At 34.1% G+C, this 19,257-nt stretch overlaps 1 protein-coding gene and 1 pseudogene across 1 annotated transcript; both read left to right on the top strand.

Moving 5' to 3' along the window:
- The first annotated feature begins 4,013 nt into the window (after nucleotides 1-4,013).
- MED11 (mediator complex subunit 11) lies at nucleotides 4,014-19,050 on the top strand. Its single transcript, XM_083116539.1, has 2 exons — nucleotides 4,014-4,151; nucleotides 18,626-19,050. The coding sequence occupies exons 1-2, from the start codon at nucleotides 4,022-4,024 to the stop codon at nucleotides 18,841-18,843; spliced, it is 348 nt and encodes a 115-aa protein (XP_082972665.1). The 5' UTR covers nucleotides 4,014-4,021; the 3' UTR covers nucleotides 18,844-19,050.
- LOC145983427 (26S proteasome non-ATPase regulatory subunit 11 pseudogene) lies at nucleotides 6,701-8,176 on the top strand (annotated as a pseudogene).
- Nucleotides 19,051-19,257: the final 207 nt, after the last annotated feature.

The following is a 19,257-nucleotide window of genomic DNA, read 5'->3' as shown; positions in this document are numbered from 1 at the left end:
GGTAAAAGGAAACACTCACCGGACAGTAGGAAAATTCAAATTTTCACTAATTTATAGCATCATCGGTGTGAGAAGAACAGAAGACGGAACCGGTTCCGTCTTCTGTTTCTTCTCACAACGATGATGATATAAATTAGTGAAAATTTTGAATTTTCCTACTGTCCGGTGAGTGTTTCCTTTTACCTTATTTGATTTTTACTTAGCCCTTTTGGCCCTCCTTGCTTTTATCCATTATATATATATATATATATATATATAATAAAACTCTATTCATAAGCAAATTAATTCATTCAGGCGAAGATATCATATCTACAAACACCATAGATCCCATAGAAAAAAAAACTGGCGAAGTTGTTCAAGCGGTTTGATATTTATGGCTTTTGAAGTATTTACTAGAAAAAATTAAGCATTTTGCAAAATTGCATGATTATGTAAATTTCAGATCACATGAATTTATGACAGGTTATATAATGCTGTCAGTAAATAGAGCATAAAAAACTCTACAGGATAATGACTTCACTGTTTGAAATTTATGACTTTTACATTTTGTAAATTTTGTAACATCTGGCAACGCAGCGGCCATAGAGAAGGACAGAGTTATTGGGAAAACTCATGTATTAGAGAGAGAGAGGGAAGTATTCCATTTACTTCCATACTGACTTTTAAGGTTGAGACACACTATAGTCACTTCCAACTGGCATACACTAGGGAACTGATGAACACACATGCTGCTTCCAAAAGCTTTCAACTGTGACTGGAGTAACTTTTACTCTGATTGCATCATCCACTCTGCAGTGTTGCCACCTTGTGCATTATTTATGAAATGGCCCTTGAATAGTCACAGAAATTCTTTTATTACTTCTTGGTGGGAAGGGAAATTTATTAAATTTCTTCTCACAAAGGTTGATTTGAACCTATCAAGTAGGCAGGCACATATCCAGAGGGGGGGGGGGGGGGCTTAGGGGGATAAAACTAGGTTTTTGGCTTCTTGAATAATGTGAAAATAATTTAAGGAGAGAAATAATTATCGAGGCAAGACGGAGAATGTTTTATACCCCTGTTATTGTTAATAGCACGTATCCAAGGTGGGGATGAGGTGGCTCGAGACACCCACAGGATCATTTTTTTAATTTTGCAGTAGATAAAATTAGGTTTTTGGCTTTTGGAATAATGTGACGATGATTTAAGGAGATATACAATTATCGAGACAAGACGGAGAATGTTCTATAACCCTGTTGTTGATAATATTGCATGTAAGCTTTTCTTGCGCTTTCGGTGTTGTCGCAGCGCACTTGAGCACTATTTGCAAGCATTTGGAAGCTGCACAACAAAGGTAGCGCCACATGTAGGGCGATTCGTTGTAATTTCTAATCTCTGGAAGGTGGGAGGGCACGTTCTCGAATGAGAGAAGGAGTCAACTATTGGCAATATTAACGAATCGTTTTATCTGCGGAACATTCTAGAATATAATGAGGATATAAATACGTGGATTCAATTTTTCGGTTGATCTGTACAAAGAATCGGTTAATGAGATTTCAGAGGTAAGTGTGACAATTCATACAGTCGATTAGTGATCAGTCAGCATCCTCTGCTTGCTTTATAAGATATAGTGATTCGAAAATTAAGACATTGACAACAGCAGAACTTTCGGGGTCTCAGTGTAGTGCTAGTTCGGGTCGAGGGCCGAAGAGATCAAGGTGTGTGTGTGTGTGTGTGTGTCTCTCTCGCTCTCTCTCTCTCTCTCTCTCTCTCTCTCTCTCTCTCTCTCTCTTTCAGCAGTACCGGATATTGGAGTGGTTCATTAAAACAGAAATAAGCTGAAAATCAAAGTTTTGAGTGATGATTTAGTTTTGCCAGAACTAAATTTCGTATATGCAGTCCGAGAATTTCATAGTATAAAAAAATGCTTTGTTTAAGCTTACTGGGTTCGAAACACATTCAAACACTTAACTACCATAAAAAGACAGCCGAAAATTTTATGAATGTCGAGAAGAGAAAGCAAGAAGATGTTGCATATGTAGACATTTTAGGCGGAAATTGCAGGCTCTACCAGAACCCAAATCAGGGCTCTACCAACTGAGCCACCTATCCATCCTTGACTTCAACGGATTTTTCGTTAAAATGTCTACATAGTACATGTCCTGTGTATATTAAATCGTAAGGTGTTGCCTGTACAGTGAACAAGCACAGAAAATATAGGAGAGAGAAGAAAACTGAGGAGCATTCTCACCGGTTGAGGAGAAATTTGTTCTTCTGTGGTCAACAAGAGCTACTACATCGAGGTGACAATGACAGTGGCCTAATAAGGGAGATTTCACAAGTCGAAATTAGATTTGTGCGGTCTTTTGTGTTGCTACGGTGTGAAACGTTGCTGTTGATTGGCCCATTCCAATCAACATGTATCGCGTGTCCTTCGGTCTGAAACCTTCCTAAGTCTTGAAAATCCAAGTCACAAGGATGGAAAATTAGGGTCTTGTTAAGGTTAGGTGCGAAGGCAGGCAGACGACAGCAGCACCCTAAAGGATCATATCCAAACCTGCAGGAAGAACGCATCTTACTTTAATCTCCAATACGGAATGATAAAAACTTCTGGTGTGTTGATTTTTAAAAATGTGTCAGAGTGGCGTGCCCAGGATTTTCGGAAGGGAGAGGGGTTACGCATACCTACAATTTTTGGTGGTCAGTCCTGATTTTGTCATTTTTTCCTGTCTTTGACGTTCTTCTTTTATATTATTTTTTTAAAAAGAAATATTGGGTCAAATGGGGTTATGACCTCACCAACCCTCCCTTGGGCACGTCACTGGAGATAAATGAGTAAGCATTTGATATACTGGGAGACGAAATATTAGATGTGTTGGGAACGGAAGGGTTTTCACTGTGCATTAATTTTTTCATGACCCATCTGTATTCCAGAAGACTTCCTTTGTTTCGTGCTGATATATGACAAGACAGCGGAAGCTGTGACAGGCATTTTTGAACACTTGTGAGTGCTAAGGCCTGAATATGAACAATTTGGTGGGTTTCGGCTTTTATAAGAGCTGCAAACATGGGAGGACAAGACACGTTAATGGTGTTCAGGCTCGAGTCAGAGAGAAATATTCGAGAGCTGTCTGCGCCCAGTTCGCAGCCCACAATTTGAATCTCGCGTTGTCGATTGGATTTTCCATCCCGTGCATGTGTAACAGCTTTGTAAAAACACGCAAAGACACCATAGATGTTTTTATGCGTGATGAGAAGAAATGAACAAACACACATACTGAGTTGTTTCCGGCACACAATGTTAATGCATGGAAACAGAGAAGCCGAGTGGTAAAAAATATTCCGATTTCACGTTCTGATTAAAATAACACCCTTAAACAGTGGCGACGATTTAGAGGACAATTGCTCCCCATTTTTTTTGCCTCAACATTATGGCCTCTTAATGTTGAGCCTTGTCTACCAAGAGAAAGTAAACTTTCCTTGCACCCCCCCCCCCCCCCATTTTGGAACCCAATTGCCACCACTGGTCTAAAATATACAATATTGAGGTTCTTACTATACCCCTTAAAAATGGTGTTGAGCCTCCCCCCCCCTCCCGAAAGGAATTCCTGGATACGTGCCTGCAAGTAGGCAACTAAGTCTGAGATACTTTGGTTTTCTCCTTGCAATTTTTGGTTCAGTTCATTGAAGTGTTTTACAGTGTCTTATAAGAATACAAGGTTAACATTGAACTCAGGACTACAAAATGCAACAATATCTTTACCACAGTCCATTAAGAAATGAAACAAAATAATTCGAGGAATGAGAAGACCTTGCAGGTTCTGTAGTTGGCTATCCCCGCTTTATAAAAATAATCTGTATTCATTTAGCCAATCTTACAATGGTTGAATTTTACCAATAAACAGGAAAGTGTGTGTGCCAAACCATAAGATAAACAGTTATGTTTCTAGCAGTTGATACTGGTGATTAGTATGTCACGCTCCTATAATTTGTTTTTATTATTCTCATTTCAATTGGTTGTATTGTTTCAGGTCAGGCACTAATGGAAATGAGTAAGGAGAAGACTAGCATAAAGCAAGTGGACGTACATACAAATCATTTCCTGAAGACTTTAGGTCATGTTGAAACAGAATTAACAAAGCAAATAAATTATTTGACTCAAGTGTCTACAGGTAATGTATTAATTTAATTTCAATTACTACTTTTGTATAATTATTATTATTTTTTATGGATTTTTTATTCTTTTTTGTGTGAACGCCTCCACTAAATTGTTAATTGGGATGTAACTTGGCTGGATACTGGGTCAAATATGATTTGAAAATTAAGTTCAGTTTTCCACTCACCTTGCTGATGAATTTGTGTATATATTTTTTTTACTGATTTTCCCTTTGTCTGATGAGAATCACTGTTCTTTCAATTAAGTCCTTGTTGTTGTTTACTGTATGTAATATTCAAAAGTACCGGGTGTTTCAATCACTCTCAGCCCCTGATTTTCGCTTATAAAAATCAAACTATTAATCATAATGTAATGAAATTTGCTATAGACATATGTGGGTACACCTTGTACAATAATGGATATTGGTCTATCTGCAAAATTACTGATAATGGACCAATTCAATATTACTATGAGTTTCCTCTAACTGTAGTCAAAATTATGCCATTTTGTTACTTTAATTAATGAAGACATGTTTCATACAGTCTCTTTTTGTAACATATAGTCACGTGAAATAACCAGTGAACCTTAACTTTATCACAGACCCCCAGCACTACAGTATTATTTAAAGTTGCTCAACAAGGATCTTTTATTAGAGTTATAACTAATAATAATAATGGTAACAGTTTCGTATATCGGAGACACATTTCTTCATTTTTACAGAAGAAACTACTTACAGAAATGAGTTTCTCTAAGGTTTCCAATGTTCGTCGAGGTATTTTCTTTCATTGTGGAATCTATTTGACCGGGAAATCATGTATTTTTCAAGAGAAATATCTCACCGACGAACAAGTGCCATTGCTTTCGCTACGTGAACCGGATGCTGCATATGTTTGATGATGTAACCCCCTGTCAGTGTTTCCAACCCCCCCTTTTTTAACTATGCTTGCCTAACCTAACCTTATCGGAAATGGTCCGTGGGGCTATCTGTGAATGGTTCATGGGGCTATCCGTCAGCTACCCGTTATGACAATAAAAATAATACATTGTCATAACTACATTTGAAAATGGTTAGGCTAAGTCCAAAGTTCCACATTTGTGCTATATCTATAATAATTTAGTCATATGATTGCTCAAAATTTTATTCATATAATGCAATTAAGTGTCTGAAATTACTATTTAAACTAATTTCATTAAATATGATGTCATACTTGGTATTTTGTACCAACATTCAAAAAATAGTAATTGTAATCATTAGATAAGTATATTGTGATATACATAGTAAAATAGCTGTAACAGAGCAAATATGTACATTTACAACACAAACATTCAAGCTGTTAAGCACTTATGGACAAAAATATAAAACAAAAACAATTGAAGATAATACATACTAAAAAATCTGGCTTGAACTAGTTGCTCTAATACTAGTTGTCTGTGACTTTTAAGATGATCTCAAGATGGATGGTACATAAGTAAAAATGTGACGATTGGTGAAGGTTTGATATCATTAAAAATCTGGATCTTTTGAGAGATTATACTTGATAAGTTAATCTTGAATAGTTTGTTGAAACTATATAGAGACATTTTGTTGATAACAGAAGCTTGAAAATGCTTTTATAATGGAATAATCTGTATAACGAAAAAGGAAAGATTTGGAACTGGTGTAAAGTGCCTAGTTTAATAATTGAGAGCAGGAAATTATTATCTGCTGGCATCAGCATTAACTAGCTAGTAAATGAATATTGCATTATCTAAAATGAAATGCTATGAGAAATAAGACTAAGTGAGTGTAATATTTTCTACATTTTGAATGTGAACAAGCCAAATGTGAAGTTTTGAAAATTGAAGGAAGCCATCTTGTGGACCTGATTGAGGAATCTGACATGTTGAGTGTGCTCAGATGTAGAACTGACGCATACTCAAATATTTAGTGAAAAACTTGCTCTGTCTCACAAGGAGATAATATAGAAATGTTTTCTACATATAAATAACATTTATATGTTATAAATGTTCTTGTAAATAATTGCATAATTTGATGCTATTGTAATTTTTGTTGTTTCTAGTTTTTTTTTTCTTTCTTTTCATTTTTATCAATATAATAATTATAAAGTTATCAGTATATGTAAATTTAAATTTCCTTTTCAACATAGCACCATAGTTACCTATTGTGCCAATACTGAGTTTAAATTATACTGACAAAGTTGTTATATATTTAAGATTATGAGACGTCAGGTGATTAGTTGAAAAGGTTCAAGATTATAATAATCTTTGTATTGTTTTGCTTCTTGTTCTGGTTTCTGAGGTTAGGTGTTTTTACCTTTAAATATGTCAGATCCAAAGGGTGATTTCTGCTTGGCAGATGTTATGGCTGCTCTCAATGCTATCAAGGAAGGCCAAACAGATCTCAAAGCTAATCAGGACAAGACTAATGCTCAATTGACAGAGCTGAATGATATTATTAAAACTAGTATCTCAGAAGTCAGAGTGTTCAGAGATGAAATTAAAGCTACTTGTACAGAGCTTAGAGAAGAGATCAAAGATGAACTCGAGGTGGGTGAAAAGACAAAAATGGCGGCAGTTATATGTGTACAAAGAGCCGATTCAATGTCAACCTCAGATAAGTTGGAGGAAATAAATGATATGTCCAGGCTTCTGCAAGAACAGGGAGATGAAAGTGAAGAAGATGCAATTCGTGTCAAAGAACAAAGTATCTTGAAACTAGGAGAGACTTACATGAAAGATGGCAAAGCAAAAGAACTGGCTGAACTTATTAAGCAGACGAGACCCTTCCTGTGCACCATTAGTAAGGTGAAGGCAGCAAAATTGGTTCGTGCTTTGGTTGACATGTTTTTGGATCTGGAAGCCAGCATTGGCAGTAAGGTTCAGTTCTGCAAGGAGTGCATTGAGTGTGCAAAACAAGATAAAAAGACTATCCTCCGGCAGTATTTGGAAGCCTGCCTAATAGCTTTGTATTTTGACACTGGAATGTTTACTGAAGCTCTTCACTTGGAATCGACCTTATTAAGAGAACTGAATAAGTTACATGACAAGAATTTATTGCTAGAGGTTCAACTTCTAGAAAGTAAAACTTACCATGCCTTGAGTAATCTTCCAAAAGCACGTGCAGCACTTACCTCGGCTCGGACTACAGCTAATTCAATATATTGCCCTCCAAAACTACAAGCATCGCTTGATATGCAGTCAGGCATTCTTCATGCTGCTGATGAGATAGACTTCAAAACAGCATACTCTTACTTCTATGAAGCATTTGAAGTCTATGATAGTGTGGAAAGCTCAAAGGCTTTGACTGCATTGAAGTACATGCTGCTGTCTAAAATAATGTTGAACACACCAGAAGATGTGCAGCAGATCATAAGCGGGAAACTGGCTCTGAAGTATGCCGGAAGTGCAATGGAAGCTATGAAGTGTGTTGCTCAAGCAAGTCTTAAGAGATCTCTGGTAGACTTTCAGGAGTCTGTGGATAAGTTTAAAGAAGAACTGGAAAATGATCCAATTGTTCGAGCACATTTAGACAGCCTTTATGACACAGTGTTGGAACAAAACCTTTGTCAAATCATCGAACCTTATTCTCGTGTTCAGGTGGATTATGTTTCAAAATGCATTAAGCTACCTGTAAACCAAGTAGAGAAGAAACTTTCACAAATGATTTGGGACGAGAAGTTTCACTGTATTCTAGACCAAGGTGAAGGGGTGTTTCCCCAAAGTGTTCCAAATGTCCAGTTGAAGGATAGAATTAGGAAAGGCACCAAATTTAAATTGAAAGAAATTAGTAAGACTGTTTTCACCAATTGCCTAGGTGTAAGGAGAAAAGTAACAACTCATCCTAAACATGTTCGTAAAAGAACATTCAGGCAGCGATGTTTGAAATTATGGAGGAGAAAATTTAGTCTAGAAGCATTCCATGCTTACTCCTCACATATTTGTACTTTGCCTGTGATAGCATGCTTGATCATGCATCGTACACATGTACGCAGAAGATGTCACGATGATGTCAAGAAGTTAAAGTTAACTTCACATTTGTAATGTCTTAGATTTTAATCATTTGATGACTTACCTGTAATGCATCTTTTCAAAGGCATTGTTGCAGTGTGCAGACATGTCTTACTATATTTTATCAGATATGTGACTGAAAATTACTTGATGGGTAAGCATTGTTACATACTTATAGTGTTTATCATTTGTGATTAAGTTTAGAATTACAGTAATATGAACTATAAGAGTTGTAACATTCTTATGTGGTTGCATATATTTGGAAAAAGTATGTTATGAAACATACATTGTTTTATTAGTATGTGAATTTGAAACATACAGTTAGCAAAACAACTTTTTTGTGTACATGTAACATCTGATACAAAGAGTTATCTTGAATGCTTTCACTATGACATTATCAGTATATGATTTAGTTTGGATATTGTCGATGGAGTAAGGTCAGTGGTTACATAGCTTGACATGATGAGTCATGAATATAGTTCTGTTTCAATGCTGAAATAAATCAATCACATATGCAAACCCTAAAGTTGAAAAATATTATCCAAGATTCTTTGTTTAAAGGAAAGAATTACACTTTACTTTGTTCTGTGTGAACATAAAGTATAACTTTGTGGCCTAAGGACAGGTTGACATGCTTCCGATATCATGTGAAGTAAAGACATGTCGACTTCGAAGTGTTATAAGGGGATGTTGAAGAAACCGAAGACAGGTTTCATCCAAACACAGAAAAGTCTCGGAGCGTCAAGCCTTAAAAGGTTCAATATAATAATTTGGAATTTAATATTCTTTACCTCAGATTGCACGGTGATGGTAGGGGAGTAGTTAGAACACTCACACCCGATGGTAACCTGTTGTCTAGGTGGAGTAGTAGAATATTAATAAAGGGGTTCATGCATATTTATTCACTTTGTTCAGCAGACTGATTCTTCTGTTGGAATACACTGTTAGCAATAAAGGTGCGGTAATTTGGGCACACGTGTTAACATTTGACCACATGTAAGCTGACAACTTATTATGATTGTATACCCATCTGACTTTCAAAGATTTTTAATTTTAACAAAGATTGATTTGCTATACATCCTGAAATATTGTTGCAGGATAATTTAATCTATACTTACCATCCACAGAGTGAAGCAACTCTAAGGGTTGGTTGGTTGGGAGTTTCTTATTGACTGAGTGTCAAGGGTGGTACATAAAACCTCAGTTCTTTACTTTTTTAATTATTCATATATTAATTTTGGCATTATGAAATTGCTTATGCTAACACGTTGTTTATTTTGTTGTTTTGAAGGACAAAAGATACTGCTTCATTTCACAACCATACCCATGAGGGTTGGTTGGTTGAGTTCTTCTTCTTAGGATGTGGGTTAAAGGTGGTACTGTGAGTCACAGTACTTTGTGCAGAATTTTTCTTTTGTCAGCTGTTAATGTCAAAATTTTCTCACTTTTCATGCTTCTTTCATTGAGTCTGAAACATTAGTTCAGGTATGAAGTATTCCTCTGTAGAGTTTGCCTTAAGTTGATCTTCATGATCCGACATTGGTCTTCCATCATATTTCTTGATCCTTAGTTGTGTTGAACGGTGAAAAAATTTAATGTAACAAATATTCTTTGTTATGTGTATTTTGGAGTGCAAAAAAAATGTATAATATAATGTGATGGCATGTGCATAATAATTTTGAATGCTAAGATTTAGCTTTGGCTTGAAAAATATTTACTAGAGCACAAAGTTTCCAAGAATTGAATCGTAGGCTCAAATAGAAATGAACTTGACAAAGAGCAAAGTGATTCACGTGTTGATCCAAGCTTCAGTCAAGTAGTTGTTTCCTTTAAAAATGCTAGAATGCATTATGGCTCCAAAATGTGTTCACAAAGGGCTGAATAGTAAGTTCGAGCCGTGACGCTGCGAGTTCAGGAACAACAATTATTTATGATTTATAATTTCTGTGCACACATCATAATTTATACATTTCTTGCATGAATTCATTTGCAATGTAAGAAATCTTATATTCAGCACTCCGTAAATCTGAGGATGTTTGCTTTTCGATGCAGGGACTTACATTTTTGTCTTGTTAGCCGATGTTGCTAGATGAATGGATCAATTCCTAATGGGAAATTTAGATCAGAGGTAACTTACTCTACATGTAGAAAATTATTATTAATATATTTTTTGGCTAAATAAAAATTAATATAGAAATTATACTCCCAGGTTGAGAATGAAGTTCTGAATGGTGCTTCATTGTTTGATAATAAATAATAATGTTATGTAGGTACATTGTTTATGTAAAAATGGTTACTTTACTGGATAATAATTGTTGGTATGTCGAACTTGATGTTTTTTGTTTTTCAATATTATTATGTACAAAAAATTCATTATGTGTAGTTGCACTGTATTGGTTCATGATGAACAAGTCCTTGTTGTATTGTTGGAAAACAAAAATTCAGTTACACTCAATTGATTATAATGCTGAACATGAAAACAGTTTGTAAATATAGAAGCATTATATTAATAATTATATGTTGAAAGTCTTAGTAGTGCTCAGATCTCTTGTTGTGGGTTCGTCCCTTGTTGAGCGCCAGTATGACAATAAAAATAATACATTGTCATAACTACATTTGAAAATGGTTAGGCTAAGTCCAAAGTTCCACATTTGTGCTATATCTATAATAATTTAGTCATATGATTGCTCAAAATTTTATTCATATAATGCAATTAAGTGTCTGAAATTACTATTTAAACTAATTTCATTAAATATGATGTCATACTTGGTATTTTGTACCAACATTCAAAAAATAGTAATTGTAATCATTAGATAAGTATATTGTGATATACATAGTAAAATAGCTGTAACAGAGCAAATATGTACATTTACAACACAAACATTCAAGCTGTTAAGCACTTATGGACAAAAATATAAAACAAAAACAATTGAAGATAATACATACTAAAAAATCTGGCTTGAACTAGTTGCTCTAATACTAGTTGTCCAGGGGGTGCTCGTTGCTATCTGAAGTACGTATGCATTACGTCATCTGGGAGGATCGGGTTTGACGGTGCTCATTGCTATGTGCAGTAAGTTTTGTGCGGGGTACATTTAGCTACTAACACGTCGCAAAAATCGGAACAAGCAGGTTGTTGATTTTGTAGCGTTCGATTTATTTTTATTGTATTTTTGTACTTCTAGACTGCAATCATGTCTAATTGTGCTGTAGCAAGCTATGAAAACTATAACCAGAAAACTAAAGGAACTGACATAAAATATCATAATTTCCAGTCGATAATTGCGTAAGTAAACAGTGGATTCATGCTTGTAGACGAAATGTAAAAAATGCAAGTGTGCAGTGCCAATTATTGTGAAGAAGACTATGTGCGAGATCTAAAAGCAGAATTTCTGTATTTTCCACCAAAGAACGTGCTGAAGCCAACTGCAGTGCCATCGCTAAAATTACATCCAATTACTTTAGTACAAAATAATCGAGGAAATGGTGTAGTTCTCCTAAACACTTATCTTCACAATATGCTTCGCTTGTAGGACGTGCTGATAAGGTTTGCAGAGCTGTACGCTACGAAAGACACGCAATAAGGAAACGTGCCCTAAACAGGCTAAAGACTCTGCCAAAAAAGTGAAAAATATATAGACGTTGGTATATACACAAACTGCAAGGAATGTTTCGTTGTTGGAAAACATATTCGATCTATTACAAAGGAGAAATACACATCTGCATAATGAAGCAAATAAATTAAAGATTACAAACAACCTCTTTCAACCGCTTTAACCAAATAAAAAAGTTCAAAATCTAGAACGTAACCTAACCGACAGTACTACAAGAGAAGTCATCAATATCTTGAAAATGTGTTCAACTAGTGCGAAGTACGTAGTGAGCCTAACTGATTTGTTAAGTACATTTTATGTAAGTCGGATTTATAATTATTAACAATTTCATGTAATACAGACCGATGTTGATTGTGATTTGTATGTTCACATTATTGTGAAAAACGTTGTCGGAAATGGGCATTTCACAGATCGTGTACTAACTTTCACGCTATTCGAAATGAAATTCACTTAGTACATCTTCAATTCGAGTTACATAGCGTTGTATGCACGATGGTAAATATTGCATAAGTGAATATTACACCCATCATTAAAATGTTTGCAACTTTGTTCAATTTTGGTATTTCACAATATATTGTGAATAATTTTGTACCCTTGTACTCAATATAAACCAATGGATGTTACATTATTTCTTTGTAGTACATTTCTGTCAAAAAGAGCAAGATCTAAGATTAGTGTAATGCAAGTTACTTCGTTAATGTACAAATGTGTGTCGTATATCAGCCTTGGAGTATATTTTCGGGTTATACAACTCAGACACACATGGGAATGGAAATGGAAAATCTGCGGACAAAGTCCTTTAACGAATAATAATTCGTACACTTGCACGGTCAATCATTGTGAGTTCATGTAACTTTTCTCCTTTATTGTTTAATTAAACTAAGATATTTTCATCGATATTCTCAAATCGTTTCATTTACCGTGTGATCAAAAATCTATTTCTATAGGCTTGAATTAGTAGGTTAAGACATTTAAGTTTGATGTTCCTAGTACTCATCAAGTATTTCGAGTAGGTTAACTTAGTTAAATTAGTACTTGTACACTTTGACTCATCTTCTGCACGCGTTTGTATGTAAAGTTCTTAATACGAAAAAATACTTTTTAGAACTATGACAACGATAACTTGCAGCCAAATTTGAACCAGAGAAATTAAAAATATCTGCAAATTACAAACTGGAATTGCGTTTTCAAAGTCTGAAACTACTATCTTACAAACTATTTCATCATTCTTCCTCCACATAAAACTTTTCAAAAAAATTTTGCATGTGGAACTTTGATCCGTACGTAAATTATTGTACAGTAAATAAATATATGAAGAAGGTTGGGAATTCTTTCGAATTTAGAGTAAGTATCAAATGCAGAGTAAAAATTTATCTAGATTGTATATTGCTTCTTTCACTTGATAACTTCAAAAATAAAGTTACATTATGGTGAATGGTAAAAATTGGATTTTAAGTATATCAATATAATTTTAATACTTTCTGATGTTATGTAAAATTTGAAATGTTCCTGGAAATGATTGCAACGTTCTGAATGAATAAGAAGGAACTATTTAGTCAGAAAACTAAATATTAGACATTTGTACTGCGTTGTGTTAAATGTTGTAAATAGATTATACCGGACTACTATCGGATTAGAAATTACGGTTATTCAAGTTTGGACTCCAATTAAAAGTTAATCAGTAGAACCACATAAAAACGAGTTACATCAAAATTCAGCTTATTCAATTCTGTGTCAATCTATAGTTACCAATTTATTTTTTATTATGCCTTCTATTTTTATTATCGTGAGAACAAGATAGGATTATTTTTTAGTTTGGCAAACTATCGCTCTCTTTGAGATTCTATAAATAAAGAACGGGTGTTTTTTATTTATAGATTATATATTATATAATTTATTTATTTATTATCCAAACTCTAATATCCATAATTTATAATCCGATAGTACTCCTGTGACTTTCTGTGAGCCCGTAGTACCTCGGAGGCCTCTGTCGATCTCCTTGGCGTAGTGCTTAGCACATCGCGCTTCGACGCCAGGGGTCCCGAATTCGAATCCAATCGGGCAAGATATTGATTTGTCCTTAATGGGAAAATTGAGAATTTAGTAAATGTGATAGTATATGTGAAAACAAATATTGATTGATTGATTGATTTGCTTCATTTTACTTCGCTTCTTGTGCCACTTTTGGCTAATTTGCGAAGATAGGGATGAGTGATGAAATGATGAATGAACACTCACAAACATCCATGCCCAAGCCAGGATTCGAACCCAAACCTCTGGCCTTGAAGTGCGATGTGCTAACCACTACGCCAAGGAGGCCGGTTTGTGGAAACAAAGAAAGAGATCGAAGGGGGGGGGGGAATTACCTCTTATGGGTTTTCCTTTCATATTTAAAAAAGACAGAAAAGCAAAAATAAACCAAATCTGTCAATCAATTCTTTCTTTGTAACTTTTTCACTATGCAATTCTTATTTAGCATGCAACGTTTCTTATTAAAATCATAATACGATTTATGAAATGATGAAATCTGAAATTCTAATTAGAACACGGACAACCTTCTTTGTAATATATCGATAATGTTTCAGAAAAATGAATTTTTACAATACTTTTGCATGTGCAATTTTCCCCTCTTTTAAAAGTAGCATGTTTTAATTATGTTACTAATCATTAAAGGAATACCTCAATACCATCCCGAAGTATGATAATTAATATTTACCCCTCAAAGTAATAAAACACTTTCCCTCTCTGAAACTCGCATAGAAATGATAGCGGCCGTTTGCTTCTGCCAAGCCCCGAACGAACATAACCGAATGGGCACCGAGCATAACCGATCCTCCCACATGACGTCACGCGTTCGTGCATGATCGGCAATTTTCGGATGGCGCTACCTTATAGTATATTAAGATACCTTGCTAGTTGTCTGTGACTTTTAAGATGATCTCAAGATGGATGGTACATAAGTAAAAATGTGACGATTGGTGAAGGTTTGATATCATTAAAAATCTGGATCTTTTGAGAGATTATACTTGATAAGTTAATCTTTAATAGTTTGTTGAAACTATATAGAGACATTTTGTTGATAACAGAAGCTTGAAAATGCTTTTATAATGGAATAATCTGTATAACGAAAAAGGAAAGATTTGGAACTGGTGTAAAGTGCCTAGTTTAATAATTGAGAGCAGGAAATTATTATCTGCTGGCATCAGCATTAACTAGCTAGTAAATGAATATTGCATTATCTAAAATGAAATGTTATGAGAAATAAGACTAAGTGAGTGTAATATTTTCTACATTTTGAATGTGAACAAGCCAAATGTGAAGTTTTGAAAATTGAAGGAAGCCATCTTGTGGACCTGATTGAGGAATCTGACATGTTGAGTGTGCTCAGATGTAGAACTGACGCATACTCAAATATTTAGTGAAAAACTTGCTCTGTCTCACAAGGAGATAATATAGAAATGTTTTCTACATATAAATAACATTTATATGTTATAAATGTTCTTGTAAATAATTGCATAATTTGATGCTATTGTAATTTTTGTTGTTTCTAGTTTTTTTTTTTCTTTCTTTTCATTTTTATCAATATAATAATTATAAAGTTATCAGTATATGTAAATTTAAATTTCCTTTTCAACATAGCACCATAGTTACCTATTGTGCCAATACTGAGTTTAAATTATACTGACAAAGTTGTTATACCGTGTACAATTTGCATACGTGACGAACACGATAGTAGATATTTTTCGGTGAAGAAGGTTGGAAACACTGCATAACCACAACTTTAGTCAAGCTGTGTCCGCCATATTCTGTGTTACGGAAGCGAAGAAAGGAATAACAAAAATTACTCTCTGTGTGAAAAATTGTGTTTGTTTTCGTGTAAAAAGCATAATGGCACCTTGAACTATGTTCTGCAATGGTAAGTACGAACCATGCGAAACACAAAATATCTGATTTTAATGTGTCTCCGATCTATGAAACTGGTACCATAATAATAATACTGAACAGTGTTGATAACCTGATCAAGCTGAAGTTACATTGCAAAATTACAAGTATTATTATATTGGGAGTAATAGCTGAAACTTGCACTTTGAATACTAAGTTTACCAAACTATCTATAATTGTTTCTAAGATGGAAGTAAAAAAAAATATTTCTCACACAATTATGTTCCTACAAAAGGTCTTTTGAGACCTCTTCGATGGGTCTGTAAAGTATTGTAAGGAAGACTAGAAATTCAGAAGTATTTTTCCTTGATCTGGGAATGTGAATTTGTATTAAAAAGTAACATTCTCTCTAATACTAATAAAAACCATAAAAAATTCCCATTTTTACATTTAGTGTACTGTGGCCAGGGTGAATGAAGATCATGATTTTTATTTTAAAAAATAATTTTTGATTATTTTTTAAATTTAAATCAGATTGTTATTATTATTTTTTAAACATGCTTAAGGTTGCTTGTATGCTTTTTGGCATTGTACATATAGATGTACAAAAATATAGAAAGGCTTTTTCTGGTAAATGGCACTGTAAAATATCTGAACAGTTTGATTGAAGCAAATAAAAAGTTACATGCAAATATACATTTCTACTTTGGAAAAGTTCGTTGAGTGTATTAATGAAACTATCATAATATCAGTAGCTTTTCTTCCACTGAATATAAAACATTCTGGATGTACTATATAATTGTAACTTTAAATATTTTTTTTATCTTTGTAGTTGCATTTTGGCAATTTTTTTTATATTTTGCAAAATATCAGCTACCATGTTCATTTACAGCCCAACGATAATGACACTATTTACTGATCATGATTAGTATTTTGTATTATTCTGCACAAATTTTTTGCTATTTTTGCCTATAAAAATTTTAAATCAAGATAAATTTAATTGTGTTTACATATTCTATTTTCCTTTCATATAAGCTTCACTTCATCAGTACATATACGTTTCCCTTGCTTTTCCTATCTTAGAGCCTAATAAACATAATTGAATGATTATGAGATTAATGTACTTTCACCAAACATGATTCTGATATCTACAAATTACTTATGTAGATTATTCTAAAAATTATTTCTTTAAAGTGAAATCAATCCATCTTGACTGTGGCATGTTTTGTTTTTTTCAATTTGGTTTCAATTGAATATCCATTTTCCTTACACCTTTACAATAAGTATAAAAATTGTAACATTTCTACAAGTCTTTGTAGACCCCTGGGAGACTATAGTGTTGTTTCTCTTCATGTAATAAAATGGGTCATCCTATGTTAATTCATTCAGCCATTTAACCGACCATCTCAGATTTTCTTCACATTTACTACATTCGTTCCTCATATGGTCCTTACAAAAAAATGCATTTTTTTATATATTAAAAATGATGGAAAACTGTTTCGAAAGTGACTTCTAAATTTGTTGAGAATTTTTCTTTAGCTCTAGAAAAAAAATTGGGGCATAAAATTGCATGTTTACTTAACACAAATGCAAATTTTAAACAAAATTCTAACTATTGTGCAAGCAGCAGTGATGTCTTAAAACAATTAATGTATTATTCCTATTTTCCTGGTTCCATGCAGCCTTGAGTTAAATCTCACATCTCCCTTTAGGTTTCTTATCTCTTTTGCACTTCTATAGAAGTAAAATTTGCATTTTCGTGTCCGAGAATAAAATCTTGTGTTCTGTGATCTGCTAGTCTAGATTTTTAGCACTGGAATAGGCTGATGTAACTTTCATCCAGTTTGTCTTGTATATTGTATCCCACATCCACAGAGAACATGACATTTTCCCAGAATTGTTGGACACTAAGTGTGAACTAACCTCATTCATATCTTTCCCCCAAGAAAGGGCTTACATCTCCACCTAGGATTGGGTCTGAATATATGAATGAGATGTAAATGTCCTAATTTGTAGTTGGTTGTAAAGTGAGCAGTTTAGGACTGTACTGTATTTTGTAGCACAAGGTGTAAGGCAGTATCGTGCAATAAAATATTGTAAAGATATTCATGATAGGTTATGTAGGTAATATGAATAAATTCTGTTGCCTTTTTATTTTTGGTAGGAGTGGGCTGTTATGAAAAAAATTGGTTACTGATATAAAATTTACAATGACAATAACTGATATTCTGCCAATCCAACATAAAAATCTAAGTGTTCCATGAAGAACAGAATTGTTTAATTCATGTACTTAACCATGATCTTGCAATAAATTTTGCCTATGTAAAAGAAACCACACATTGAGACATTTGCTACATAAGCCATAAAAATAACCACAATATTACATTACAGGCTATTTAGACACATTGGATCGATAATGTTATTGGTAATTTTACCAATACAGTAGAGCATCGTTTATCCGCACGTCAATTATCTGCACACTCAAAAAAGCACAGAACACGTACAGTACTGTAATTTAGGCACATACTGTACGTATATTACGGTTATAACACCATTAAGCCTTCTTTCCATGATATAAAAAATTCAATATGCTGACGAAGGCAGTAATTTAATACCAAGTACAAATTTGCAGAGTCTGAAGAAGACCTTGCTATAAGGTTGAAATGTTACGTTTAGTTTATGTTTTATAATAAAATTAAATTACTGCCTTCGTCAGCATATTGAGTGTTTTGTATATTACGGGTATTTTCTCATGTATTTTGTTTTCTTGTACTGTATAGGTATGTAGTACTGTGTACTGTACGTGCTTTTCTTTGTTAAATAAACACATATTTGATTATCCACAAAAATCGTTATCCGCATAACCTTTGGTCCCAATTAATGCCGATAAACTAAGTTCTACTGTATGTCCATATTGACCAATGGAGCCAATTAATCTGCCCTGTTGCTAATAATGTTTGTTGCTTTTATTTTGCCCATTTTTCAGGCCAACCTCATGAAGGGTCTGGATACGCATCTCAAAAGGTTCTTCAAATGGCCTGGCATAGGTTAGAGCATGCAAGAAGCCGTGTGAATGAGCTCGAGAGAATTAAAAACAAACATCTACAAGGCCGTGCTATTGTGAGATCTCAACAGCAAATTCCTCAGCAACAGCAGCCACAGCCAACAGCTACAGCACAATCAACAACAGGAGGGACTGGTTAAAATATCAATCTGTGATTACTTTGTATCTGCTGTGTAAATGTGACATCGTGGAAGTGGTGTAAATGTGCGGAAACTGTGATATGTTATCATCATTGTCTCTTGAGAAGACTGAAGTGAGACAGTTATTCATGTGAATGTGTGTGTGTATTTATACTAGTAGTTTTTGTAAGATGTTTCTTATCAATAAAGAAAAGAGTTTTTGGTACAAAGTAACAATGTTAGTATTTTGTAGGGATGGGCTGATATGAAATTTTGGCCGATACCGATAAAGTACCGATATAAAATTTACCGATACTGATAACCGATATTCTACCGATCCGATATAAAATTAGAAATGGTCCTTGAAGAACTTGAAATGTTCATTGATCTCCTTAATAAATGTGTGTTTCGAGGTGACTGCAGTGTAAGAGAAGT

This window comes from Lepisma saccharinum, unplaced genomic scaffold (assembly GCF_977018435.1).
Source record: "Lepisma saccharinum unplaced genomic scaffold, izLepSacc3.1 HAP1_SCAFFOLD_901, whole genome shotgun sequence".
Lineage (NCBI taxonomy): Eukaryota > Metazoa > Arthropoda > Insecta > Zygentoma > Lepismatidae > Lepisma > Lepisma saccharinum.
The sequence above is the reverse complement of the archived record's forward strand: the minus strand, read 5'-3'. Positions and strand labels throughout refer to the sequence as shown.

Coding starts and splice junctions, on each gene's coding strand:
- MED11 (XM_083116539.1), top strand. CDS start 4,022: ATGGAAATGAGTAAGGAGAAGACTAGCATAAAGCAAGTGGACGTACAT. Junction 4,152..18,625: donor TTTGACTCAAGTGTCTACAG/GTAATGTATTAA, acceptor CCCATTTTTCAG/GCCAACCTCATGAAGGGTCT.